The sequence below is a fragment of the Thermothelomyces heterothallicus genome (assembly GCF_042370625.1).
Source record: "Thermothelomyces heterothallicus CBS 202.75 unplaced genomic scaffold P884_scaffold_3, whole genome shotgun sequence".
Taxonomy (NCBI): domain Eukaryota; kingdom Fungi; phylum Ascomycota; class Sordariomycetes; order Sordariales; family Chaetomiaceae; genus Thermothelomyces; species Thermothelomyces heterothallicus.
In genome coordinates this window covers 316,548-342,073 of record NW_027192564.1, presented here as the reverse complement: position 1 = coordinate 342,073, position 25,526 = coordinate 316,548, and the positions used below count along the sequence as shown (strand labels likewise).

The 25,526-nt window shown below is 57.7% G+C and overlaps 9 protein-coding genes across 9 annotated transcripts; 5 read left to right on the top strand and 4 right to left on the bottom strand.

Annotated features, from left to right (window-relative positions):
- Positions 1–530: 530 nt before the first annotated feature.
- Positions 531–2,629, bottom strand: P884DRAFT_192550 (uncharacterized protein; the record flags this gene model as incomplete). The annotated part of the gene is made up of 5 exons (XM_069437686.1): positions 531–1,614; positions 1,695–2,097; positions 2,156–2,309; positions 2,374–2,472; positions 2,534–2,629. 5 exons carry the CDS (start codon positions 2,627–2,629, stop codon positions 531–533), a joined length of 1,836 nt encoding a protein of 611 aa, XP_069300425.1.
- A 3,719-nt stretch (positions 2,630–6,348) lies between these two features.
- P884DRAFT_192531 (8 kDa subunit-domain-containing protein) lies at positions 6,349–6,785 on the bottom strand (the record flags this gene model as incomplete). Its single annotated transcript, XM_069437684.1, has 3 exons — positions 6,349–6,565; positions 6,629–6,690; positions 6,750–6,785. The coding sequence occupies 3 exons, from the start codon at positions 6,783–6,785 to the stop codon at positions 6,349–6,351; spliced, it is 315 nt and encodes a 104-aa protein (XP_069300424.1).
- Positions 6,786–7,156: 371 nt separating this feature from the next.
- On the top strand, positions 7,157–10,188 carry P884DRAFT_192914 (WD40-repeat-containing domain protein; the record flags this gene model as incomplete). Its single annotated transcript, XM_069437715.1, has 3 exons — positions 7,157–7,452; positions 7,516–8,312; positions 8,417–10,188. The coding sequence occupies 3 exons, from the start codon at positions 7,157–7,159 to the stop codon at positions 10,186–10,188; spliced, it is 2,865 nt and encodes a 954-aa protein (XP_069300423.1).
- A 739-nt stretch (positions 10,189–10,927) lies between these two features.
- P884DRAFT_275026 (uncharacterized protein) lies at positions 10,928–12,331 on the top strand (the record flags this gene model as incomplete). The annotated part of the gene is made up of 3 exons (XM_069442796.1): positions 10,928–11,127; positions 11,210–11,628; positions 11,814–12,331. The coding sequence occupies 3 exons, from the start codon at positions 10,928–10,930 to the stop codon at positions 12,329–12,331; spliced, it is 1,137 nt and encodes a 378-aa protein (XP_069300422.1).
- Positions 12,332–12,442: 111 nt separating this feature from the next.
- Positions 12,443–13,410, bottom strand: P884DRAFT_327209 (At2g23090 like protein). Its single transcript, XM_069445518.1, has 4 exons — positions 13,312–13,410; positions 13,115–13,192; positions 12,956–13,026; positions 12,443–12,841 (listed from the first exon to the last, which is right to left on the bottom strand). The coding sequence occupies exons 1-4, from the start codon at positions 13,324–13,326 to the stop codon at positions 12,760–12,762; spliced, it is 246 nt and encodes an 81-aa protein (XP_069300421.1). The 5' UTR covers positions 13,327–13,410; the 3' UTR covers positions 12,443–12,759.
- A 904-nt stretch (positions 13,411–14,314) lies between these two features.
- On the top strand, positions 14,315–17,648 carry P884DRAFT_192558 (uncharacterized protein; the record flags this gene model as incomplete). The annotated part of the gene is made up of 6 exons (XM_069437687.1): positions 14,315–14,423; positions 14,512–14,644; positions 14,826–15,362; positions 15,941–16,664; positions 16,758–17,392; positions 17,462–17,648. The coding sequence occupies 6 exons, from the start codon at positions 14,315–14,317 to the stop codon at positions 17,646–17,648; spliced, it is 2,325 nt and encodes a 774-aa protein (XP_069300420.1).
- A 372-nt stretch (positions 17,649–18,020) lies between these two features.
- Positions 18,021–19,362, bottom strand: P884DRAFT_75822 (B-cell receptor-associated protein 31-like-domain-containing protein). Its single transcript, XM_069446071.1, has 4 exons — positions 19,127–19,362; positions 18,965–19,050; positions 18,751–18,903; positions 18,021–18,635 (listed from the first exon to the last, which is right to left on the bottom strand). The coding sequence occupies exons 1-4, from the start codon at positions 19,145–19,147 to the stop codon at positions 18,254–18,256; spliced, it is 642 nt and encodes a 213-aa protein (XP_069300419.1). The 5' UTR covers positions 19,148–19,362; the 3' UTR covers positions 18,021–18,253.
- Positions 19,363–21,741: 2,379 nt separating this feature from the next.
- Positions 21,742–23,032, top strand: P884DRAFT_296930 (L-arabinitol 4-dehydrogenase; the record flags this gene model as incomplete). Its single annotated transcript, XM_069444456.1, has 2 exons — positions 21,742–21,962; positions 22,102–23,032. The coding sequence occupies 2 exons, from the start codon at positions 21,742–21,744 to the stop codon at positions 23,030–23,032; spliced, it is 1,152 nt and encodes a 383-aa protein (XP_069300418.1).
- A 970-nt stretch (positions 23,033–24,002) lies between these two features.
- On the top strand, positions 24,003–25,255 carry P884DRAFT_217234 (mitochondrial ATP synthase g subunit-domain-containing protein; the record flags this gene model as incomplete). The annotated part of the gene is made up of 3 exons (XM_069439341.1): positions 24,003–24,291; positions 24,551–24,635; positions 24,837–25,255. The coding sequence occupies 3 exons, from the start codon at positions 24,003–24,005 to the stop codon at positions 25,078–25,080; spliced, it is 618 nt and encodes a 205-aa protein (XP_069300417.1). The 3' UTR covers positions 25,081–25,255.
- Between the last annotated feature and the right edge of the window lie 271 nt (positions 25,256–25,526).

Here is a 25,526-nt window from a genome sequence, read left to right as displayed (position 1 = left end):
AAAAAAAAAAAAAAACACCGAACCACTGTCCCACATGGGTGGTGTAACACAACAAGCCACGGAAACGACAGGGACAGGAACTCTGGCTCAATGGGTCAACGTTGTCGTCATCATCACCATCAAACCAACGGCTTTCCGTAGGGAGGTATGCTCGCAGATGAAAGGCGTGTGGACGCCGGGTTCCATATATGAAAAGAGAGAATCAAGTTTTGCAAGTTCAATGACAGGGTATCTAACAGGAATGAAGCTCCAATATAAACGATAAAAGATGGGGTGGCATGGGGCCGGATGGGATGATGGTTAGGTTAAGCTGGCCGCTAGATGTGTCCTCCCATCCGAGGGTGCCTCGGGACCGTTAGGCGTGTGTTTCTGATGAGCCCGGGTCGGTGACCGGATGGACGGCGGCGGTATGGATGCGGTCGGACGGGGAGGGTTCGTTGTGGAGCAGTCTCGGACCGGACACAGCACGACGGACAAAAGAAAACGGAGCTGCCCGAAGTACAATCACAACGACCCCGTTGCGCGCGCCTTTACACGGTTATCGACATGTTTTTCCTCGCCTCGGCCTCATCGGGCTGGATACCGAAGACTAGCCGGAACAAATCCCTTAGGAAATTGTACTGAGCAGACCGCTGCGTTATCCAGCCCACGCTCTTGGCAATCTCGGCGGCGGTGAAGCGTTTCCCGCGGGCAGGGAGGCTAGTTGAGAAGCGGAACGATGCGTCTGTGAGCACGAGGTTCTTGTAGCTTTGCAGCAGTGCCGCATGGCTGGGGAGCGAGCCAAAGGAACCTGTCGGCAGAGTTTTGACAAAGCTCTGGAGCGAGGCCGCGCTGCTGGTACCATTCGCTACCGCCGTGTCACGGTCGAAGCCGACGTTCATGGCCGCCTTGAGGATAAGTGCCTTTATGCGCGTGACATTTGTATCCTCAACGGCAGCAGTGGTTGTGGCCGTGCTAGACGTATGCTGGCTGCTTTGGCTGTAGCTCGAGAGGTTGGAGGCGTTGCTTGACCAGCGGCCGCCCCGGTCGCTACGCGAGTCCCCCGAGGTGCCTAGGATTAGAATGTTGGGCGGCATTCGGGGGCTGGCGTCGGGCGAGACCGGAGTGTCCTCAAACTCGGTGACGGGCGTCTCGGGCACGACGGGGTGGGGGCGTGGCCGGTCGATGTCGGCGAGGCTGCGGAGGCTCTCGCGCTTCGAGTGCAGCGATGCGCGGCTTCCGGCATTGGAACGAGCAACGTCGGACGGGTGGCTGCCCGCGGCCTGGTTGCCATAAGGCGTGCCGGCGGCGAAGAAATTGACTTGGTTCGGTCTGGGGGTGCCGCGATCTGGCCGGATCTGCGTCCAGCCCTCGCGGAAGATATCGCAAAGCTCCCAACAAGCCTGCACCGCCGAGCCGAGTAACTCTTCGTCAGGGGCCTTCCCGTCCCGGCGGCTCTGCCGCAGGCTGAAGAGCATCTCCGCCAGCGACCAGCAGGCACGAAGTAGCGAGTCGGTCTCCTCGGCAAGATCGCTGCGTTGCTTCATGAGTCTGTGGCACAGCGTTATATAAAAATCGAGTGTTCGTTCCCTAAAAGCCTCGGGGAGAGACCGGCTGTCTTGGGCGCTGTAGAGGCTGCAGAATCCCGTCAGATAGGCGCCCCCATGAGCGATGAATGAGAAGAGAGAAGGTGAGACAAGGGATCGTGGCCGTACTGGTTGTTGAGCTCGAAGCTCACACGCAGGATAGAATCAGCTGTCTCGTCCTTCTTTTGCCGCACATCGAACAAGCACTGGCAGAAGTCGCGGCACAAATCCAGATTCGTCCGGACCCCGTACGATTCCGAGACATCGTCTCGGCTCTGGTACAGCCGCTTGCACAGTTTCCAGCAGCTCTTCCACGCCCTCTCGTGGGCGTCTGGCGTGCCGGAGCTGTTGAAAACGCGCTCTCGGTGGATAGAGCTGAGGTTGGCCAGGGTGTTGCACAAGGTCCAGCACTCCTCCAGGGCGGCCTTGAGGGCTTTGACCTCGTTCTCTCGGCTCAGGGTCGGCCCCGAGAAGTCGTCGGCGTCTTCGTCTTCGTCGTCGTCTGCGTCCACTTCGTGGCTTTCCGGGATCACTGGGGGAAGCTGTCAGGAGAGCGATAATCGGCACGATGGACACGCGGCGAGACTCACACTCCAGACTGCTCGCGGTGCTCGACCGCAACCTCGGGGGCTCGTTCGCAAGAACGTCATCTAGCTTTTGAGCCTGCGGTGTCGGGGCGTCTACGCCGAAGGTCACTGGTTTCACTTTGGTGTTGACGGTGGGTTGTTGCTGGGCTGGGGGTGTCTAGTGCCCTGGCGCGTTAGCCGGACCTTACGCGCACCGAACCGATGGAGAGTTAACCGCCTACCACTGTTGATGGCTCGCTTGGTGGAGGGCTACTTGCGCTCGTGCTCTCCACGCTGGTAACGCTCGCCGTATTGGATTTTGAAGTCGCATCGCTCGACTGCTTTCATGAGTTTTGCGTCAACATCTCGATCACGTCGAGGCAGATATGACATGGATCATACCCAGTTCTGGAAGTTCGGGGGTGCGTGAATTACCGAGATGACTTCTTCGCTTAGCGGTTTCCGAAGGTGATCGGGGATGTTGGTCCTTATCATCATGAGCTGGGGTGTGGTTAGCCACCCGATAGTACGGAGTACATTCCGCTTCAACCCATCTTTCCACCTACCGACTGTCGAACGTTCTTATTTTCTTCTCTGGTGTTTTCGGCCGCCTCGTCCTCAATTTCTGTAGTCTCAGTTCCGTTTGAAGTCACTGGCGAAGGGCCAACTATATCACTGCTGGGGCTCATCAGGTGCGCTGAGTTCGGCTTCGTGAAGGAGGAGGGGCGGGGAGGCTGGGATTCGGAACCCGAGGTGGAGGAGCTATGGCAAAGACATGGTCAGGACGTCGCCGGCACAACTTCGTGTTCAGATTGACTTCATACGCGACATATTGCGAAGACAGCGAGGGCGACTCTGGCCCTGTCGAGACCGACATATCTGCGTGTGTCAGGTACCTCGATGTGATGCTTCCCGTTGATGACCTCAAGGGTGCCTCAAGAGCCATTGCGCCCGATCCTAGCTACACGGGCAGCCGGCCGAAGCAGGCAAGCAGCGTAGGCTTCGAGGGACTATTTCCGAATGACAGTGGTAGAGGTTGCCGACGGCAATGAGATAGCGACGAGCCGCACGCGCAAGAAGCGCGGAGGGTCGGAAAGCCCTGGAACCGGGACGCGACCGTCCGTCGCTGCGGCCAGTTATTAAGCAAACGAAAAGCTGCAGTCCAGTGCTGAGAAACGTATCTGCTCTGATCTTGTTCGCCCGAAACCGCTTGAGCACACAGGGGTGCGGAGGGGCGAAGAAGGTGCCTCTTGATTCTTTTACGAGGCTAAGGCTTGAGCTGCTTTCCACCCCCCTCAAACACCGATCGGAGGTATCAAAGACAGCCAACCAACGAGGAGCGCGGCGGCAGTAATGGGTGTGGGCATGCGGCTTCCGGGCCCTGAGCGGGACAGAAGAAGGATGCTGAATGGTACGCTAGAGGCTAGATAGTGGATGTCGCGAGAACACAGCTGTCGAAGCACTAGCTGCCGAGCAATGGCACGTAGAGCTGCTTGGCGGGCTGCGACAGCAGCCGAACGCGGGCAGAGGGGAGAGTGCGGAGGACGACGACCTGTCGGCGCGGGAGTGGTGGATTTGTCGCTCGTGGTTCGCCGTCTTGGACGCAAGAAGATAGCACCAGGGCTGAGTGGCTGAAAAGAGAGAGCGCCGCTGCGCTTAAGGAGAGCGCAACAGCCAAACGGGATGAAGGGTGGCAGCGGCGGGCAAGGGTTGTGGTGGGCGCCTTGTCTGACAGGGAATAAGTACACTTACTGTGTAATACATACATGAAGGAGTCGACAGCACGCCAACGGGCCCGCACAGCAGCTGCACGGCGCGGGGAGGCAGTGTAGTGTAGCAATCTCAATCGTCGGCGGACACCCTGTCCCTCCTCTTCTGCCTTCTTGTGTGTGACTGCATTGCCGATGTCACCCGTGCAACTGTGATGCGTACTCCGTATGTGAACCAAGCCTTTGTGCCCCTCTGCGAGTGCTGCTCAGAGAGAGCGCGGGGGACAGAATATATAGCCCAGAATCATATCTCGACGCTTCAACATGCCACGACGGTGCCAGCAGCGCTCGCGCAAGAGACCGATTCCATTCCGCACCCATCCAAGCAGGGGTTCGATGCGCGTCGTTACTGCTCGAGCCAGTCAGAAGCCGGCGAAGAAACCCCTCCTCCTTCTGCCGACGAACTGCATTGGCCACAGCGTCGGCGCTTAACGAGTCGCTGTGGCTCGCTTTTGCTAGCAAGTCAGCGACCTCTGTCTGACATGGGGCCCCTGTCAGAGACCGTTCCGGGATGAGGGGCAAACAACCGTCCAATAGGCTTGCACGGGGAATCGAGGACGACCGTCGCAGTTTCCAGCCTGCTGGGCGGCATCCTGGCCCGCGACATCCTGGTCTGGCGTCCCGTTGCGCATCATGGCCAACGGCGCTGCGTCTGATGATCGACGGTAGTTACTTTCGCTTTGGCCCCCAGCAGATCCTCAGCCGATAGCTTTTCTTTTGTCTGGGCCCGGGAATCTCGATGAGCCAAAGGCGGCATGGCAGTATTCGGAGCGAAAGTGTCGACAGGCGTGTTGGTGGCGCGCAGACGCTCCTTATTCGAGACGTTCCATGCGATGGGAATTTTCTTCCGCATGACACACAGTGCTTGCTGCTTGTTCCGGTCCTCCATCCCACCGGATGATTCAGGTGAGGCAGGCACGTTTCATTGCTCGGTCGAATTGCCCAGCCCAAGCTATCCCGCACGGAGGAGGCTTCCGTGAAATGCTGCTTGCTCTCGAGGACAAACTGCAAGGGGCGAAGAAGACAGAAAACGTTCATCCGTACTTTGATCGTGGCTGCAGCGGAACGCCGCATACAAACTATCTGGTACTCCGTACTTTTCGAGGTACTTCGTAGTGCAATCCCGACTCCGTTTCGTAGCCTAGCAGGGGTTCGGATTCGTGGCGGGTTGGATCCCGACGCTCTGGTTCTGTCCCCGTTTTGGCATAGTTAGTTGGTTTGATTGTTGCCGCTTTGCTTTCTCCCATGCTTTGGACATCTCTGAGCTCGGAGTTCGGGCTGTTCGGCCAACGTCGACTGCAACAAGTGTCAATTTTTGAGGAGATCCCGTTGCTTTAGGTCCCCCAGCGCTTGTTCTGTTAATGAAATTCGAGCGAATCAACAAGTTGCATCACCGAGTGCGTGTCACCAGAAGAAAGCAGATTCCTCCTTTGGAAGCGCTTTGGTTTGTTTGCAACCGCGCGAGGTGGGCACCACCCGACCATGCAGTGACCTACTTGTAAGGTAAGGTAAGTAGTCATACTTATAGTATAGGGTAGGTATTGTATGCACATACATCCATACAACAACGTGCCTGCCTTATTTGGCATGGACCTGGCTCAAGCGCTGCTGCGGCCTTGGTTCGCTCAGCAGACTTTAGCGGGCAGCGGCTGTGAGGACGCGAGCCAACATGCCGATACCATCCAGAACAGTGCGTTGGCTACATAGATCCGTTGACTATGTCGCATCCTCAACGCCACCTGGCCCCAAATACTGGGGTCGGCCTCCGCACCATCGAAGGAATCCTTCGAAGGATTCCTTCGAAAGGATCCTCCAAAAGCTTGAAAGGCGGGGTTGGGGATAGAGATAGTGGGACATGCACCGGAGAGCCTGCTGACCGTGTCTCAAATTCGGAAAGCCGAAATGAATGGAGGACGAGCCCGGTCTGATCAATGCTATGTATATCAAGAAAAACATCGTGATCCCTCCGACGAAGCACCTCGTTTTTCCAACCACCAACTCGCCTCCCATCTGTCCGCAACCCCAAGTTTGCACACCCATCGAACTGCTCGATTTCCAATGCCCGGAGGCCAGGTAAATCGGCACCCGATGGCGCAGACATCGTGACGCCAATCACAACGATCGCCGCAAGACGTTTGATCTTGTGTAGATGCGTCCCGCCAACAGCCCACTTACAGGCTAGTTATGCGGTTGGTTACGGCAAGCCACCGAGGGGTATCGCTTAGGCGGCTGTCCTGGCCGCATTCCTGAGTCGAAAATAAAATGTCCGCCCTCTGGATCCGAAGAGAGCAATTCACCCGGCACCAAAATCTCACAATGACCGAGACGCCGCCTTAAGTATACCCAGCAGACATAATCCGAGCATCAAGCTCCCAGAAAAGTGCACGGCCACCTCTTTTGACGCCTGTCCATATTTTGATCGAAAAAGCCGACGCCGAGGGCTGCACATTATTCCTGGTTGCGCTGCTGCATTTCGATCTTCTTGTAGTTTCGGCCGTCGGGCGTGTACCTGCAATCGAGTGTCAGAGCACTACCCTCAGCGAGCTCCATATACAGTATCGTCGCGGCAAGAACATACTTGAGAAGCTTCTCAATGAGGTCCACATGCGTCATGACCATGCGCCGGCAGCAGTACCGCTTGCACCCAAGCTGATCCAGGGCGTCGCTTTTGGTCCGTCAGCAAGCTGTCCCGCTCTTCATATGTCTGGTGTGCGGCGCTGCCACCTACCCGTCGCTGAGCCCTTCCTCCTCGATCAGCTTTACGAACTTCTCCCAGAGGTCGCCCGTGACCTAGACAATGACATATTAGGCGTGACCGTGATAGACTGGGAAGGGGTGCGTAAACCCACCTTGCCACACGAGAAGCAACGGATGGGAATAATCATCTTGTGCGCGCTTGGAGAGTCCTGGTCGGTTTCGCAAAAGGTAGGTGCAAAGTAGGCCGTCGGATGCAATGGCGCAAGGAACCGCTGGGGATTGAAGTTGATGGATTCGGTGTTAACAACGCGCGGAAGAGCTCCTTGCGAGTTCTCAAATCTCTGTTCCTGCATGCGATCCGTGCGTAACGTTATCGCTGATACGAAGCCCGGCCCCACTGTAACTTTTTTGACGTCTCCGCCAAAATTTCTGCTGCCTGCAAGCGAGCGATTGGAGACGGGTTTCGGCGCTTGCCTTCTAGCATTGGCCTGTTCAGTTCGAAATCGCCGCTGCACCCGGGTTCCCTTCGTGTCGGTCACAGATCGCGAGGTCACTGAACATGGATGTAAACGGCGACACAGCTTCCCTGAAGCGGAAGCGCGAGCCGAAGGACGACCCGGCCCTCTCCCAAAAGAAGCATCGCCGGAAGTCCAAACTCCAGGAAGTTAATGTGAACGGGGAAGACGCTACGAATGGGGCGCCCCAACAGCGACCGGATGGCGACGTCGAGCTCTCGGATGCTTCTTCACAGTCCGTAGCGGGGCCCGTTCAAAGCAAGTCACAGCCATGGAGGTTGTCCAAGCCGATGGGGGGCAGAATGCTGGACATCGATCCCATTTTCTCCCCTGACGAACGGTAAGTAAGGGCGGAAACGGGTGGGTGAGGGCGTCGTACAGGAGCAGCTACTGACAAGCTCAGGCATCTGCTCATCACGTACAACACCTCAATTCAGGTGTACTCGACCGAAGACTCCCTCCTTGTACGCAGAATCGCCCTTCCCATACCCGGGTCGGACGGCGAGAACGAGCTCGTGTCGACGCATATCGTTGCTTCGGTATTATCCAAGTGCGACACCGACTACGTCTGGGTTGCATGTTCCGATGGACGTATTTGGTACCTCAATTGGACGTCTGGTTCGGGCGTCGACGCCCCCTTCAAGGTCGAGGCCAAGAAGGTGCTGGATATGACCGTGGACGCGGTGGAGCTTGGCGGCAAGGCAGAAGATGTCGTGCTGGTTCTGCAGAAGCTCACATACAGCTCTGCGCAAATATTTGCCTACAACACCAAGGCGCTCTCGGCAGGGAGAGGCACGCTCCTGCACACTTACGACGAGAGCCCGCAATTGCTGCAGTCTGTCGCAGGCGGCAGACTGATCGTCGCTGCGGCGAAGGGGACGTTGCACATAGGCCAGCTGAAGCCGAAGAAGCTGGCCTCCCTGGGTGACTTGGTGTATCGCTTCGTCTGCTTTGATGTCCCTGATATTGTCAGCTGCCTGAACGTACGGCACACCGTTCGGACGACCAAGAAAGGGGGTATCGAGATCCAATCCGTGGATCTTGTCATTGGCGGTGCTCGGGGAGGTATTTATGTCTATCATGATATACTGTCCAAGCTGCCAGGGGAAGGATCTGCTTCCTCCAAGGCAGGCTTGATCCAACCGAGAAAGTATCACTGGCATCGCCGTGCGGTACATAGCGTCAAGTGGTCCGAGGATGGTGAGTCCTTTTGTCCCCCTCTCCCACTCCCAAACACCCCCCAACCCTCCCCCCCGGGGCGCGCGGGGGGAATTCAGAGGTGCGTTTTGGCTGACCTGTGGCAGGCAACTACCTCATCTCCGGCGGCTACGAGACCGTTCTCGTCCTCTGGCAGGTCGACACCGGAAGGCTTGATTTCCTACCCCATCTTCTTGCAAGCATCGAGAACATTGTCGTCTCGCCTCGAGGATCCTCGTACGCGGTTCATCTGGATGACAACTCGACCATGGTATTGTCCACTGCGGAGATGAAGCCGACGATGTACGTCTCTGGCATTCAATCACTGGTCCTGGGCGATCGCCCGTCTAAGGACTCTCTGGTTCGTCGTGTCTGGCGTCCGGTCGACGAGATCGCGGCTCCGTTGGTTGCTGCCATCAACCCTCAGAGTCCGTCACAGATGTGCTTGTGCGTCGGCAATGGGCAACAAGCCTCCCTGGGAGCGTCCCTATCCACGCCACTTCTGCAGGTCTTTGACATCTCGTCATTTCAGGGCATCACCAAGCACGCCATTGCGCGTACCAATCCTACTGAAGCGAATATCACCAGCGAGGGTGCACCCATTACAGAACCAACCGCTACAAAGCTCGCCTTCTCCCGGGACGGCAGGTGGCTTGTCTCCGTCGACGAGTGGCAGCCACCCGAACGAGATGCGGACGTCTTCTTGACTGGTTCAAAAACGCCAGCGGATGCGTGCCGAGAGAGGCGTGAGATTTATCTCAAGTTCTGGGAGGTCAGCGCGGACGGTCAATCCTTGGAACTCGTGACTCGCATCAACGACGCCCACCATACTGATCGAGCCGAGACAATATTCGACCTCGCCAGCGATCCGACTTCCTCACGGTTTGCCACGATTGGAAACGACGGAACAGTACGGTTCTGGACGTCCAAGATGCGCAAGAGAGACGGGCTTGCGGCCACTGGGCCCGATGGCGAACCGCTACGTAGTTGGACCTGCTCGCGGACCGTTTCTCTTCCCCTCTACGAACGGCAGGACGATACCATCGAGGTCGCCGAAAATGAGCCGCGCAGCGGTGCGATTACCTTCTCCGAGGACGGATCCATCCTTTTCGCCGCTTTCGGACCGCCGTCCGGCGCACTGGTCGTCGCCATTGATACGGAAACTGGCGCCTTCAGGGATGTGGTGTCGGGGATGTTCAGAGGCGAAGTCAGGGCGTTGAAATCCCTTGGATCGTCCCTGATCATGCTCTCCGAGGACCTTGTGGTCTACGATATCGTGTCCGATGAGCTGCTGCACAGCTACTCCCTCAAAGAGACATCAGAGGCTGCCAAGCGACTGACCCAGGTCGCGGTCAACTACGAATCACGGAGCGTTGCCCTCGTCGCACCCATTCCGAACCAGAACCAGGAGAAACTGAAGAGAGGCACGAGGTCAGAACTTGTTGTGTTCAACATTGACGAGGAGGAGCCTCGGCTTGTCAAGACCTTCTCGCAGCTGATTACCTCGGTATGCGCCGCTCCGTCATCATCTGGCTTCGTCCTGGTCGACTCAGCGGCCCAGATCTGGTCCGTGACCCAAGGCATAGAGCAAGCACCAATGCTCCGACCCTTGGCGGACATCGGAGTCGATGTTGATGCAGTTGGTGACGCGACACCCAATGAGCTCCAGCTTCAGAGTGGTGAGGCCAGTGATGAGGAGATGGGGGATGCAGACCAGGATGTGAACATGGAGGACGAAGACGATACACATGCTGCTGTCGTGGCGCCTCAGCGTCTTGCTGAGATCTTTAATGCCGCCCCGGCCTTCGCCATGCCGCCGATCGAGGACGTCTTCTATCAGGTGACCGGGTTGTTCTCTACCAAGCCTCTCAACGCTTAGTATCAACCAATCTCAACCCAGAAGTCATTCCCTAACCAAACTAAGAAATGCCTCCGGCCCGACTGCTAAAGCTGGGTCGCGTTGCACTCCAACATAGCGGAGCTCCATCATCCTTTATCGCCATGGACTGCCGCAATATTGCGTCGGCTTAACTCCACCTGGCGCAGCCTTCAAAGACGCCGCCGGACGCCGTGCCGACGCGGCTCCGGAGTAGCTCCGACTCTTCGAAGGCTGACCACCCCCGCCCTCGTTGATGATCCGGTAATGTGACGGCAAGAAGACGGCCGTATCGGAGCTCCGGTTTGTGATGACATAATCGCTCACACAACCGGGTCGAATTGATTTCCCAAAAAGCCGGTTCGATAATTGCACCCCCTGGCCCCGCCCCGCGCCGCCGGGTGTTGGACGGGTGTGGACTCTCTTGCGGGGTAGCAAGATCAAGCTCCGATTGCGCCATTCTACTCTAGGGCGCACGATGTATCTGTGAGGAACGGACTGGTCCTTCTGAAATACTCTAGATAGTCTGCATGCATTTGCTACTAGGAGCGAAGAACCTCTCGACGGAACTCGCAGTTAGATACCCTATTGGCATAGTCCCCAATACACGCTGCTGCTGTTATAAAAGACCGACAAGGCCTAAGCTTGGGCGCTCCTCTCCCAACCAAGAGTGTAGCTTCCCTTGCTCAATTGGGTCTTCTCTCACGCATCCCGATCACGCGGCCAACCATCCGACGCCGATATGTCCTTCACCTCGATCCCTGTTCTGGATTTGTCGCTGGCCAAGGATCCGGCTACGAAGCCCGGATTCCTCTCCGACTTGCGACACGCCTTGATGGAGGTCGGCTTCCTCTATCTCAAAAACGTCGGCATCCCGGATGAGCTATTCAAGCGGGTGATCGAGGAGGGCAAGGCCTTCTTCGACATTCCCATGGAGGAAAAGTACGACGACTATACGGCCCCTACGGCCCCTCCTCTCCATGCGCTCAGGTTTATGAAGCTTGGCAACTGAAGGGCTCGGCAGACTCAAGATCGAGATGAAGAACGCGCCATCCTTCCTGGGCTACTCACGCCTGTCGGCCGAGATCACTGCGGGCGCAATCGACCATCGCGAGCAGATTGACCTGTCGACGGAGCACCCGCTGCCCGGGCCAGACGCGCCGAGGTACTACAACCTGCTGGCGCCGAACCAGTGGCCGTCACCGGAGGTGCTCCCCGACTTCCGGCCCGTCTTCACCGAGTACATGAAGCGCATGGGCGAGATCTCCATCTACTTCACCAGTCTGATCGCCGAGGCCATCGAGCTTCCGAGCGGGGCTTTCAACAAGTACTTTGACGCCGACCAGCAGCACAAGCTCAAGATTGTCAAGTACCCGGACGTGGGCGAGCTGGGCGCGGAAGGGAAAGGCGGGAACCAAGGGGTTGGGCCGCACAAAGATAGCAGTAACGTCTACCCCTCCCCCCCTTTTATTATTACGACTATTATTTCTCTGTTTTATTTTGTATCTATCTTTCTTTTCTTTTCTTTTCTTTTTTTCCCCTTTTTTTTCCCTTCTTACCTTGCCATACGAATTTGAGGTGACAGAGTAACTGACGCAAACTTACCCTTCTCGAACAAAAATAAATAGTGCTTACCTCGTACCTCCTCCAAGCCACGCGCCACCGCGGCCTGCAGGTGCAGAACATGCGCGGCGAGTGGATCGACTGCCCGCCCATCGACGGCACGCTGGTGGTGGCCATCGGCCAGGGGCTCGAGGCGCTCACGCAGGGCATGTGCGTCAGCACGACGCACCGGGTGCTGTCCCCGGCCGCGGGGGAGGGCCCGCGCTTCTCGATCCCCTTCTTCCAGGGCGTCAGCGGCGACGCGAGCTTCGAGGACCTCGAGACCGTCGGGGTCGGGCAGGTGCCCGAGCACGTCCGGGAGCAGCGGAGGGCGGTGCTGGAGCGCAACGGCGGCAGGCGGCTGGACGACGTCGAGTTCACGTTCCGCAGGGGCGGCGCGGCGCGCACGCTGGGCGAGGCCACGCTGCGGAACCGCGTCAAGAGCCACCCGGACGTCGGGGAGCGCTGGTACCCGGACATTCTGGAGAGCCTGAGGGCGGAGCAGCAGCAGAAGGCGGGGAATGTGGGGGTTGCGGCGGCATAGAAAACGTGGAGAGGCAGCAGGGCAAAGGCTCTCGAGAGCATCTCTCAAGAGGCGGGCGGTGGAGATTTTTTTTTTTTTTTTTTTTTTTATCACGGAGGTTGGTGTTGTTGGATCGCGTTCTGGAGGTTGGCTGTGTGCTAGGCCCGCAGACCCGAGACACCTGAACACCTTGACTCCACCCGCCCGCCGGTTGACAATGTCACATGCAAGAAGAATAAAAAATATATAAAAAAACATCAAGCAAAAGAAAGCCAGACGTGGGTTGGCTTGGCAGGGAAATTCAAACTGTTAACGCCCTTCCATCTACTACGCCTTGTCAGTAACCCAAGAGCTTGCCCAGTCGTCCCAACCCCCCCCCCCTTCTACCCGTCAGTTCTTCGTAACACTCGTGAGTGGTCGTTAATCCGTGGAAGTGTGGCTGGCAGCGCTCATTTGGACGCAGGGGGCTTGAAGTCAGGGAAGCACTGGGGAAGGGTTGCGTTATGTTTGTTGACGGCGTGCAGTGTCAGCCTGTGAGAAGAGAGCATAGCAGCGTCAGCCTCGGGCCGTCGGTGGTCTTGAGATGCTTCCTAGTTCCGAAGAGGGAGGAAGCAAAGAAGAACAAATGGCAGAGCGGTGTCGTACTGAGGTTCGCGGGAAGTCGAGAGGAAGGCCTGCTTGCAAATGGCGCAGATGATGTTCATGGCGGCGGCGTTCTGCGTGGTCAGAGACGTGTGTGTCAGAGGATGCCATGCTCGGGCTTGCCGGCCATGTTAAAAAAATTAACGTAGAGATATCACATACAGACTTCAACTGCGAGGCGGCCTTCGGAACGTTCTTATGTTTCTCGTTCCGGGCACGCTTCTGCGCCGCCTTGGCTCCCTGTCCCAGAGAGAGTCAGTGGATGTCGGACGGGGTCTTCCAGATCGACCGTGATGGGCATATCCGCTGCCGGAGAGTGGAAGCGAGTGGACTTTTGGCGGAGACGGGAGCGCACTTACGTTACCACCGCCCATTGTGGAGATCTCTATTGGTTCCTGGCTTTCTTGAGCTGTCCTGGGCTTGGGCTGGTGCTACGATATACACTCTACGTGCTCTTTGCGGCTTCTTTTTTTTTCGTCTCTGTTTTTTTTCTGCAGCGGTTAAAGTGGCCCGCTCAGGTGCCGTTAGCGGGCTTGCGGGCGGTAGGCTCCATCAGGCAGGTCCGGATTGCAGTGTGCACGGGCCCCGAGCCTTAGTGATTTGCTCTTTCCGCAACAGGGTCCAGGCGCCAACAAAAGGACCCCTGACAGCGTTCATTCCAAGCCATTATCTACTCCAGTATAAAGTAGGTACCTCGACACTAATCTGTATGTAATCTGTACTCCGTGCTGGCAGCATTCCCTCCACATCACGTAACTGCAAGGCGCAACCTGCATCTTAAGCGCGTCTAGTCGTCAAGCAAATCTCAAGAAGACAATCTCGAACACCAGAGCTGCAGCTCCTATAAGCACATTCCTGCGCGAAGGTGGTTTAAAAGGCCCGCGTTGCCGTGCCGCATGTGATTTTCTCCTGCTAAATACTAACTTGCGTGCGGCGGCATTCCGGGACTTGGCTGGCAGAAGCTGCCTTCGCCTAACTAACGCGCTGTGCCGAGAACGCAACCGCGCATCCTCCGCTGCATCTCGCTTAAACAGGGGTTTCGGTGAAATTGTTTCTTTCGACTCATTCCAAACGGAAACCGAGGTCGAGACATTCCCACTTTCGCCGGAGCGGTAGTTTATGTGGTATGTACGTCCGTACATACATAACTACGTGTACATACATAACTACAGTACGCACCGAACCCGCTCATTAGGCCACCGTGGCCGCCAAGCCAGGACAGCGTGTCTGCTGCGCTTCCCCTCCCGAATCTCGAACCCGTCCTCACTGGATAATCATTCATCTTAGCTGGTGGATCGAGCGGATCCCGGTCGCCATCGGTCCTGCAGTGCGACCACGGCCCGGTATCGACAAGGAGCCGCAATGCCCAGCACAGCCACTCCGTCGCCGGATAGCGTATCCGACAGCGAATTTCACGAATTACTCGCAAGCTATTCCGACTGCATCGCGGAGATATCCGGCAGCAAAGGCAGTAGGCACATCCACTATCCGACTCTACTTTTTTTTTCTGGCAGGGTACGGCAAAACGCCGGCGGTTTCTGACACCCCACATTCCACAGCCAAACCTGGCCAGGAGACGCTGTCCAGTTTGGACCAGTATCGCTATGGCGCCGCTCTAGATACCTTCGGCTCCGGGGACCGGGCCGCGGCCATGGGTCTTGACGACGTCAAGAAACTTGTCGAGTGGAAACTGTAGGCCCCTGGTCCCTCCCAACCCTTCCCCCTTGTCGACGCTTGTCCGGAGATCCGGAGATCGTGCACCAATGATGCCGCCCCGGCGCACTTCGGGCAGCACACACTCGTCAAGCACTCCCCGTTTCCTTGTTACTGCTGCCCGGCTCGCTCTCACTGACTTTGCTACGTGTACCATCAGCCGTCATGGGAAGTTTCGGCCCACCCTGATGAAACTGGTTTCGTCAAACGAACCGGGTTTCGTCAAGGACACCATCCGAGAAGCTGTTACGCTCTACCGGGGCAAGTCTGACGTCTCTGGTGCCCTCAGCATTCTGACCCGGCTCAAAGGCATCGGACCCGCAACTGCGTCTCTGCTCTTGGCCGTCCACGATCCAGAACGCGTCATATTCTTCGCCGACGAGGCCTTCTACTGGCTGTGCTGCAATGGATCGAAAGCGCCCATCAAGTACAATCAACAGGAGTACATCGAGCTAGACAAACAGGCGCAGTCCTTGATCAAGCGTCTCGGCGTGAAGGCTGTGGACGTCGAGCGCGTGGCATTCGTCTTGATGAGACAACCGAAAGGCGAGAGGGCCGCCTCGGCCAGCGAGGTCAAATCACCAACTGGATCGCCAACCAACGGCATGGACAAGAAGCGGCCGGCAAAGAGAAAAGCTTTGGGTGACGTGCCCGCCGATGATGCAGCACCTGTACGACGCTCCAAACGGGTTCAAGCGTCGGCCAGGGGGGCTTGAAGCCGGCGCACAGGAAAACCCGCCGACCGCTACGAGACGGGACTTCGGCAAGGGCCATGGAGAATGTTGTTGGACCTTTGGCCGCGTCTCCTTTCCAGTCCGTTCCCAGGATGATGATACAAGCGAAAATGGATAGAACAACTCGAAAAACGGTTTTGCACTTTTAGCGCTCGTCATGGCCCGCAACGGGGTTCCTCCTCATTGGTGACCGCCACGGTTATTCTCCGTAGCCCTGCATGTCGGCCTGGCGGGCCGTAGCTGCGGACATGGCTCCCCCCCTGTCGATATCGAGACAGACTAGCATGCATTTACACCGGTCAAGGAAGCCGCATGCCTCGCATCTCTTCTAACATGTGCGCAACATCCGTCGACATGTGGTGTTCTCCGGCCATGGGTGAGGTCCATCGTCGGGTGGACTGTATCTTGCGCTCCTTCTGTAAACATGCTTTTCTTGCTCCCTCTCTCTTGAGATTCCCTGCGAATCCTGCCCCGATTTTACGCGCATCCCGTCTCTGCCATGTCAACTCTCACTGTTTCTCGCCATGGCCATCTCTGCAAGGCCCCTCCCGGTTTCGTCGAGTATGGCGGACACCCTCCTCTTGGCCAGAAGGGATGAGCCACACTCGTTTGCTTGTCCTGACCCCATCCAACTTACCCCGAGGTTCGCGGCCCTCAAGGAGAGCTTGACCTTGGGTAAGGAATCGGCAATCAGTTCCTCGTGGCACCGGCTTCTCCAGCGTCTCCCGGCCGAGATTGGAGTAGTGTCATCCCTTGGATCCGATGCCATACCCACCATCCGCTTCGAGGAAGCCGCGGACCTACAGCGGGCCGACCGTTTCCTGCGAGACCTTGGCCAGAGAGGAGTCGGTATCATCCGCGGTGTGGTGCCCAAAGACACGGCTCTGATGTGGAGCCGAGAGGCGGAAGAATATCTCAGGCAGTCACCACCTGTCAGGTCCCCTTCGGGGGGTTTCCAGGCACAGGATGTATACTGGAGTCCTGCCCAGGTTAAGGCCCGAGCTCACCCGAATCTCCTTGCGGCGCAGAAGTTTGTCATGAGCGCGTGGAAATCCAAAGACGAAAACGCCAGGGTGACGACAAACTTTCCAATCTCGTACGCGGATCGGATGGCACTGAGAGGGAGGGAGGGGCCAGAAAGTAGCCCTTGGGCCGCCACCGTTGACGGCGGAAGTGTGGAACGATGGGAACCAGACGGATACGGCCGGGCTGGCACGTACAAGGACATCTTCGAGGGCCGGTGGGAAGATTATGACCCCTGGGAGGTATGCGTCCCCCTTCCCCCTTCCTTCCCCCTGCTCTTCCTGCCCAAGCATGGACTGATCGAACCTCCCCCCCCCCCCCCCTTCCCACTGCAGAGCAGCACCCGCCTCGGCGTAACAAGCGATCTCTACCACAGAGCCGGCGCGTGCTCCATCTTCCGGATGTTTCAGGGCTGGCTCGCCCTCAACCACGTCCCCTCCGGACCAGGCTCGGTCCAAGTCTGCCCGCTGCCGCGCCTGGCCACGGCCTACTACCTCCTCCGGCCGTTCTTCTCCCCCCCGCCATCGTCAATCTCAACACCAACGACGACGCCAGACCCCTCAACCGAAACGGGAGACGCCCGGTGGGCGTTCAACCACCCCCAAAATAGCATCCTCCACGGCGCGCTCCCAAGCTACGCCCAGCAGATCACGCCGTCCCTCCACCCGCACCTGCAGCTCGACCGCAGCCTGATCTCGGTCCCGGACCTCCAGCCGGGCGACTACCTAGTCTGGCACCCGGACCTGATCCACCGCATCATCCCCGACCGACCCCAACCCCAACCCCACCACCACCATCACCACCATCACCCCTCCGATTCGGATCCCGACCCCTCTTCCTCTTCCTCCTATTCGAGAGCGGCAGCAGCCTGCATGTACCTCCCCGCGTGTCCACTGACGCAGACGAACGCGCTCTACCTCGCCCGCCAGCGCAAGGCGTTCCTCCTCGGCCATCCGGGCCCGGACTTTGCGTGGGGCGGGCCCGGGCCCGGGCAGGGCCGCCGAGAGAGCGGGGAACCGGTGTGGGGCTGCGACGGTAGCGACGGCGGCGGTGTCATCGGCCGGCCGGGGGCGCAGGAGGTGCTGGACGCGGGCGGGGATGACGGCCTGCGGGCGATGGGCTTGTTGCCGTGGGACGAGGAAGAGGCGGACGAGGACAAGGAGAGGGAGGTGCTCGCCATGGCAAACGGCATCCTGTTTCCGGACTTGTATGATATGTTTGGGTGAGAAAAAAAAAAGAAGAGAGGATAGTATATAGATAGGTGGGCTCTTTGTTTGCTTGTGCTGATCATTCGATTACATACAAAGTTGGAATTTGGGGAAAAGGCGGCGGGCTGGATAGACGGTGAGTTGGAATCACGGGGCATGTAAATGCTTCCTTACCAGCTAGAACTGCGTGTTGCGATAGGATTGTATAAAAATTAGAGTCGTGCGTGATCTCGTCTTGGACTTGGGAGTCGAAATGCCTTGCAAGTGCGAAGAAATGCTCGAGCCTAGCTAAACAGAGAGGTACCTCTCTCTTATCAAACACAACACCCCACCCGTAGAAATTCGGTCTTGCATGCCTTGATAACTACCCTCGTCCCCCCAAGGTTTCGATTCGTTCGTGCTGCTTCTCATCCTCTTCGTCCCTAATATGAGGTCCCTTTTCGCAGACAACCTGCTGGGCATCTGCAACTTGTTCAGGCCGCGGGCGGCTAAGGCGACCATATGTTCGGCGGCGGCAGTGGCCTCCGCTGTCTCGGCGTGTCGGTGTCCTCCTCCTCGTCCTCCACCGCCGTTGTTGCAGTTGCTTTGCTCAGGGAGTCGAGATCGTGCCAGAGGTCGCTCTCCTATTTGTCCTTCTTGGACATGGTCCCGTCCTCCTGGGTGCGGCCGTACTTCTCGGCCAGGGCGTCGTACTCCCTATGGAGGCCGGCGGCCTGCTTCTTGAGGGTGGCGATGTCCTGGTCGCGCAGCTCAATCTCGCGCTTGAGGCGCGCAATCTCGCCCGCGTCACCGGCAGCGGCCAGCTTCTCGGCCTGCTTGGTGTTCTTCTCGGAGCCCTCGTACTGCTTCAGCTTCTCCTCGAGGCGCAGCACCTCGAGGATCATGATGTAGGTGCGGTTGAGGATCAGGGACAGGAAGAGGGTAAATCCGCAGAGGTACATGTTGCGCTGCGAGTAGAACTTGCGTGCCTGCACTTCGAGGCGCTCGTGGCCCATGATCGCCGGCCTGCTTAGGACGGTCAGCCCCCTCTTCCTCTCTGTCTCTCCCCTTTCTCCTCTCATTTTTGCCCTCTTTTGCACCCCGTATCTGCTAGAATGATGATAATGCATGTGGAACGTACGCTGAGGTGCCTGTGTTCTCGGTGGCAGAGGCTAGCTCGACTTGGACGCGGTAGACGCGATTGACGCTGTCGATGAAGAGGATCAAGATGAAGACGAAGGTTATCTTCAGCCAGTACTGGACCTTAGCCACGATGGGATTCTCGGAAATGAAGCTGGAAGAAATGAGACGATTAGCTGTGGGACAAATCGCTGTAACGGCGTGGAGGGACGTACGTGAACACCTTCCTGCGCATGGGGAAGGGCAACGGCAGGATCAAGAGCATGAAGAGGGCCATCTCTGCCACGAGGAGCAGGAAGACCTGTCGCAAGAATGGTCAGTCCGGATGCAGTTTGTGCAGTTGGCGGCTGTTGCCCTGCAGGGGAGAGAATGCGTACCAAGGTGTAGTAGAGCGTCATCTTGGCGGGATTTGGGTAGATTGATTCGTGTTGTCAATCTCCGCGATGTTGTTATTGTTGTTGTTTGTTGTCGAAGTTGCTATGTAGCAAGTCAATGGGAAAAGGACAAATTGTGCCGAGAAGGAGCAAAATAGAGCTTGGGAGCTCCCCAGGTATACGATAGGTGTGACGTGGTGGTTTGTGGGAACAGGGAGGCAGCTGCCTTCAAGCCGACAGGGGGGGGGGGGGGGTGGACATCGAAAACGTCATCACTTGCGGCTGATGGCAGGCAGAGAGACAAACTGGGGCCGGCGCGTTGCTCCCTTCACACGTGAGCAATTTATAACCCTAACCCTGACCCTGAACTTACCGCCTTGCATGTGCAGACACGGGGAGATGCAAGAGCTCCTTTGCTTGCTTGTTAATAAACAAAATGTAACCGTACGCAGCGTGCGCACCAAGCCAAACATCCAACCTTTGGCACAACTTTGAGCCAACTAGGAGTCCTAACTCCCCATACTATGTAGAATCATGTCTCGATTTCTGTTTCCTAGTGTTTCATCGTCGTTTTCTTGATGCGTGATCAGACGTTCTACGAACTGAGGATACGCATTGTCACTCGTAACAGCGGGAGACCCTCCCGCAAAAGAGCTCCAAGACCGGCTCCTGCGCAATGCACAATACACCCTTGGGCCAATTCTCTGGATCCTAGCCCCACCGAGTCTTCGATGACTAGGTTGTACGAAGTACTTCCAGAGCTACGTGGGGAGGTTTCGCGGGTTTTGTGCTTGCCATTTCCAACCTCCTGGTCTGACGAATCCCCCCCCCCCCACGCCTCTCGCCCGCGCGGGTATGCCAGGCCTCTCGTTGGAGATGACAGTAACACCTGAACTGCTCGGGGCTCTTCGACAATAGCTCGGCTTCCCTAGGGCTTCCCTAGTTTGGTTTTGGGGCTGCACCTACCTGGCTGACCCATCTTTTCCTTTCGCCGTGTTGGGAGTGGTTCTCGGACTGGGGCTCGAACTGGCTTCCAGTGTTCTTCATCACCACTGTTGCGACAAACATTCGAGTTCTGGCCGTTGTTTTTGATGCTCCCGCCCAACCGCCCCCATTCATGCTTACCGTCCCCAACCATCCGACCTTATCCCCCCCTCTCCCCTTTGTAACCAAGTTGTCCGAGAATCGCAAGCCGAGCGGCACGTCGCCGGCAGGAAACTTGCTGCGGCCACAGGTAACGCCCCCGCGATATGGCTGTTGCAGGCGATATGCGAGACGGACGCGAAGTGGAACGAATGTGAACGAGAGCGGTGGGGGTTATGGGACCGAAAAGGGACGGCGATGGAGGGGAGGGAGGTTGGAAGTCGATTGAATCCGCGAATCCACAATTCTGCCCACCAGACTGTGGTGCCGGAGTCGACCTAACTGTCGGATAAAGTTCAATCTCGACGCGCGATTAGCAGGCCTAGTACTCCGTCCAAAGCGTACTTACCGTACACTTCTGCCGCACGCGGTCGTGAAGCCTTTGTGGAGTAGACAAGTTGCCCATTGGTCTGGGGGCGGGCGCTTCGGCGGCGGGGAGCTTTGTGGGGTTTGGTTTGTTTCTTATCCTTGGTCTATTGGAAGGTGAACTAGTTTTAGAACTTCATCATCGTTCGGTGACGGGCAAAGTAATCCTCAAAAAATGTATATTCTTGTCTTGTGCAGAGCACTATATCACGAAGCGACGATCGTCGAGATCAAAAGTATAGCGGGCGATGGTTCGCTGGACGGAAACAAGATATCGCGATAATTTACTGGCAACGTTGCGCACCGGCATTACTTGAATCCCCGCGGGGCCAGCACCAACTTTGTAAGACGTCGACTCGGTTGAAGCGTGGGGTAACCAACTTAAACCTACTTTTGCCGCGAGCTCAACCCCCCACAACGGGGGCTCTCCGTCCCACGCGCACCCGCTCGCCGGCGGGTTCCCGGCCCGGTGATTGGCGCGCATAGAGGCAAAACGTGGAGGCTGCCCCTCGGGCGCTATCTTTGAGCTTCGGTCATCGGGGTGCCGAAGTGTGCGGAGTGCCCGCGAAAACGAACTCGAACGCAAAAAGACGCCCCCCCTCCCCCTGGTGTGTGGGCGGCGGGCTTGCTGCAGAGATGCCACATGACTCAAAGAATGTCCCTTATATAGCCTATCAATCCCCCGGCCGGCGGTCCATCGAGGCCGAGGCCTGTCTTTGGTGGAACGGCGTTTCTTCCGTGCCCATCAGAGGCCGTCTTGCATCGCTTGCATTTGCGGGAAATCAGATATCGGGTGGAGCCGTGCGCAACTAACAACTTAGCCAGGTGCACCCGTCGATGCGAAGACGGTCGCCGGGTGGAGGGATGTAATGCTGAACCCTGCGTGTCCCATGCGGAACCTGCAGATGATCGTCTCGCCGGAAGCAGGCCGAGCAGGTTCGTATAAGACGACGTAACCTCCCACTCTACCCCGCCTTCCTCCAAGCGTTCGAGAAGTCAAGCCTCGTCACCTCGTACCCGGATTCTACGCTTGCCCCTTTCCTTTCCGCCCTTCCGCCCTTCCGCCCTTCCGCCCTCCCACCCTTTCCGTCCTCCCCCCAACAGTCACCATGAACGGCATCAAGAGCGTCAACGGTACCAACGGTACCGAGGGTATCAATGGTACCACCGGTGCGGTCAAGGCCTCCAAGGCCAACATTGGCGTCTTTACGAATCCCAACCACGACTTGTGGGTTAGCGAGGCCACACCGACGCTGGAGAGCGTCCAGAAGGGAGAGGAGCTTAAGGAGGGTCAGGTGACCGTCGCCATCAGGAGCACAGGTATCTGCGGGTAAGAACTTCATCCGAGAAAGAGAAAAGAAAAAAAAAAAAAAAAAAACAGAGAAAAAAATTTTCCTCGGGGAGGGCGGGAGAGGCAGGCGTTTCGAGAGAGCTCACACGGTCCTGTTTTGTCTTTGGTCTCTGTATAGGTCGGATGTCCACTTCTGGAAGCACGGCTGCATCGGCCCCATGATCGTCGGTTGCGACCACATTCTCGGCCACGAGTCCGCCGGCGAGGTCATCGCCGTGCACCCCAGCGTAACGAGCCTCAAGGTGGGGGACCGCGTCGCCGTGGAGCCCCAGGTGATCTGCAACGAGTGCGAGCCGTGCCTGACGGGCCGGTACAACGGGTGCGAGAAGGTCGACTTCCTGTCCACGCCGCCCGTGCCCGGCCTGCTGCGGCGCTACGTCAACCACCCGGCCGTGTGGTGCCACAAGATCGGCGACATGTCGTACGAGGACGGCGCGATGCTCGAGCCCCTCTCGGTGGCCCTCGCGGGCCTGCAGAGGGCCGAGGTGCGGCTGGGCGACCCGGTGCTCGTCTGCGGCGCGGGACCCATCGGCCTCATCACGATGCTCTGCTGCAAGGCGGCCGGCGCGTGCCCGCTGGTCATCACGGACATTGACGAGGGCCGCCTGCGTTTCGCCAAGGAGATCTGCCCGGAGGTCGTCACCCACAAGGTCGAGCGGCTGTCGGCCGAGGAGTCGGCCAAGGCCATCGTCAAGAGCTTCGGGGGCATCGAGCCCGCGGTGGCGCTCGAGTGCACGGGCGTCGAGAGCAGCATCGCCGCCGCCATCTGGGCGGTCAAGTTCGGCGGCAAGGTGTTTGTCATCGGCGTCGGCAAGAACGAGATCCAGATCCCCTTCATGCGCGCCAGCGTCCGCGAGGTCGACCTGCAGTTCCAGTACCGCTACTGCAACACCTGGCCGCGGGCCATCCGCCTGGTCCAGAACGGCGTCGTCGACCTCAAGAGGCTCGTCACGCACCGCTTCGGCCTAGAGGACGCCATCAAGGCGTTCGAGACGGCGTCGGATCCCAAGACCGGCGCTATCAAGGTGCAGATCCAGAGCCTGGATTGAAGCATCATTGGTATTTTCTTTTTATTTTAACCCTTTGGCGTTTTCCCCTTTGCTTCGTTTGCATCTCGACATCGGCGCATAGAGATCGAGGGCGGGTGTGACACACTGAATCCGAGTCCAGCCCGCAGCACTGTTAGTTGCCTAGGTAGTTACGCGGTGCTACCTCTGAAAACGCCTGCGGTGCTGTACCTTGTTCGGGTCATTGTTGGTTCGGTCGGAGTCCCATTGGCGCGATGGCGGTTAATAGGATTTTTTTATGTACTTTGTGCTTTGTTGACGACTTTCATCGATAATTGGAATGGAGTATAGATTAGCAAAAGGAGAAGGCCGAAGGAAGAGAGAACTGTATGGGTGGATTACATTTTCGTCCAATCCCGTGCACAATGTGAGTAAACAGATGATGGTGTAATCCATACTCCGTACAGTACGTGGTTTGCAGAGAACCTACTTAGGTACTCCGTACATACAGTACTGTAGTGCACAATTCGACCTGCAGGCCCATTACTCCTCCGTGCCGTAGTACACTAATTACGGATCCGTACAAAGTATGTAATCCGTAGTTCCGTACACTTACTTTGTACGGGGGAGCTTAAACCCGTCTGAGCTTTGACCCCCAGCTCTCAATTAGGCCACCTGATTGGTCGCGATCTTGCCGAGAAACCTGGCGAGACGGCCAAACGCCTTTCGATATCTTCCGAGCATTCCAATTTTTCTTGACTTCCCGGCTCCATCCCGTCCCGACGTGCGCGATATCGTAGGTTCCTTTCACCCCGGAAAGCCAGCTTCTGTCACACGGCAGCCCACCCGCAATTGCTCCTTGGCCGTGCGCCCCGAGTCTCCGCCCGCCGAAGTTTTGCATTTGCGGCCTCTCCATCCGCATCACTATTTTATTTTTTTTCCCCCGCTCGCTTTAAGTTAACCCGCAAAAGAGAGAAACGACAATCCCCATCCCTCCACCCTCCAACCAAAAATGTCCTTCGCCCTGGTCATGAGGCGATCGGGCCTCTCGATGGGCCGCACCCTGGCGCGCTTCGAGTCGACCGCTACCAACTCGACAACAACAAAGGCCGCCGAGGCCGCCAAGCAGACCGCCTCCAAGGCCTCGTCGACCGCGTCCGAGGTCTCGTCCAAGGCCGCCCAGGGCCTGTCGCGCGTCACGGCGGCCGCCGGCCCGGCCATCGTCAGCGCCGCCAAGGGTGTCTCGGGTGCGCTGAGCCGCGTGGGCGGCCGCACAGGACGTCTGGTTGCCTTCGTCGAGCGTAAGAACGACACACCACCCCGCCTACCTCGCCCTGCTCCAGAATTCGGCACTCGAGCCCCGCTTGTTTGCGTCGTCGGTCTCGTCTCAGCTGCTCCCCTCCTCCATTTTGCCGCGCCCCGTGGGGTGATCGCGTGCATGGGTTGCGGGCGGGTGTGACGGACCGAGACGCAGGGCGGATGGTGTGTGCTGAGGTCGGGAGTCTGTCATCGTGGCTCCAATGACTGACATTTCCTTCCCCCCCCCGCCCCCATGTGCAGGCCAGACTCCCTTCGTTGTCTACTACTCCAAGGTCGGTCTTGAACTGGCCAAGCTTGTCTTCAAGGGCCAAAACATGACCCCACCGTAAGTCCAATACCGCTCTTCTTCCCCTTCCCTCTCTCCTCCTTCCCGATCTAGGCTCCCATTCCCTGGGAAACCCCGTCGCATCTTCCGGGACGCTGCCACTCCCGAAGGTGGCCCTTCTGTTTTGTTTTTGTTTTGTTTTGTTTCGTTTGTTTTGCACTTCCGCTCAAGGACGGTTGCTGACATCTCCCGACCGCACAGTTCCATTTCCACGTTCCAGACCTACTTCCAGAACCTGTGGAAGCAGCTGCAGCACCCCGGCGCCTTCTTCTCGAACCTCGCGCAGTCGCTCAACCCCCAACAGCTCCGGAACCTCTCGAGGACACAAGTGGCGGCCGGCGGCGTGCTCCTGGCCGAGTGCCTGGGCTTCTTCACCGTCGGCGAGATGATCGGCAGGTTCAAGCTGATTGGCTACCATGGCGAGACCCATTCTGCTCACCATTAAAGTGAGTTGGAGTTCTGGTAGTTGACTCAGCAGGTGGAGCCGGGGGTTGTGTATCATTTTTTTTTTTTTTTTTTTACGGTGAGAAGAGGGTGTTGGACTAGAGCTGGACTTTTCTCTCACCCGGCGTCTTTCTGCCGGAGCATCTCTCTTCGCAGTCGTCCGTTTGGCATGCCGGGGTAGGCGCAAGAGAAGCAAGGGAGACGAGCGAAGAGGGCGAACATAATATGTGTTCTCTCTAGGGAAGAGGATAGACTTGGTGGAGTATCGGGGTGGAAGGGAGTGCCGCTGATACTAAAAAATCCGCGAACTCATTCGGTGCTACCACACACCTGGGCCCTGCGAACGGGCGTTTACGACCTATCGAGTCAGGGAAGGTTCCTGATGGGTTAGGGTTCCCATCCTTTACCTTTGTTTCCGTTCGTCTGGGTAAAGACCGCCCCCCCCCC

Excerpts from the sequence above, each read along its gene's own strand:
- P884DRAFT_327209 (XM_069445518.1), bottom strand. Across the intron at positions 13,027-13,114 it reads CCGCCTCGCAGTTGAAGTCT|AACGCCGCCGCCATGAACAT; the intron begins GTATGTGATATC and ends CTGACCACGCAG. Across the intron at positions 12,842-12,955 it reads TCGACTTCCCGCGAACCTCA|GCTGACACTGCACGCCGTCA; the intron begins GTACGACACCGC and ends CTCTTCTCACAG.
- P884DRAFT_75822 (XM_069446071.1), bottom strand. The coding sequence starts at position 19,147 with ATGACGCTCTACTACACCTTG. Across the intron at positions 19,051-19,126 it reads TGACGCTCTACTACACCTTG|GTCTTCCTGCTCCTCGTGGC; the intron begins GTACGCATTCTC and ends TTCTTGCGACAG. Across the intron at positions 18,904-18,964 it reads ATGCGCAGGAAGGTGTTCAC|CTTCATTTCCGAGAATCCCA; the intron begins GTACGTCCCTCC and ends CATTTCTTCCAG.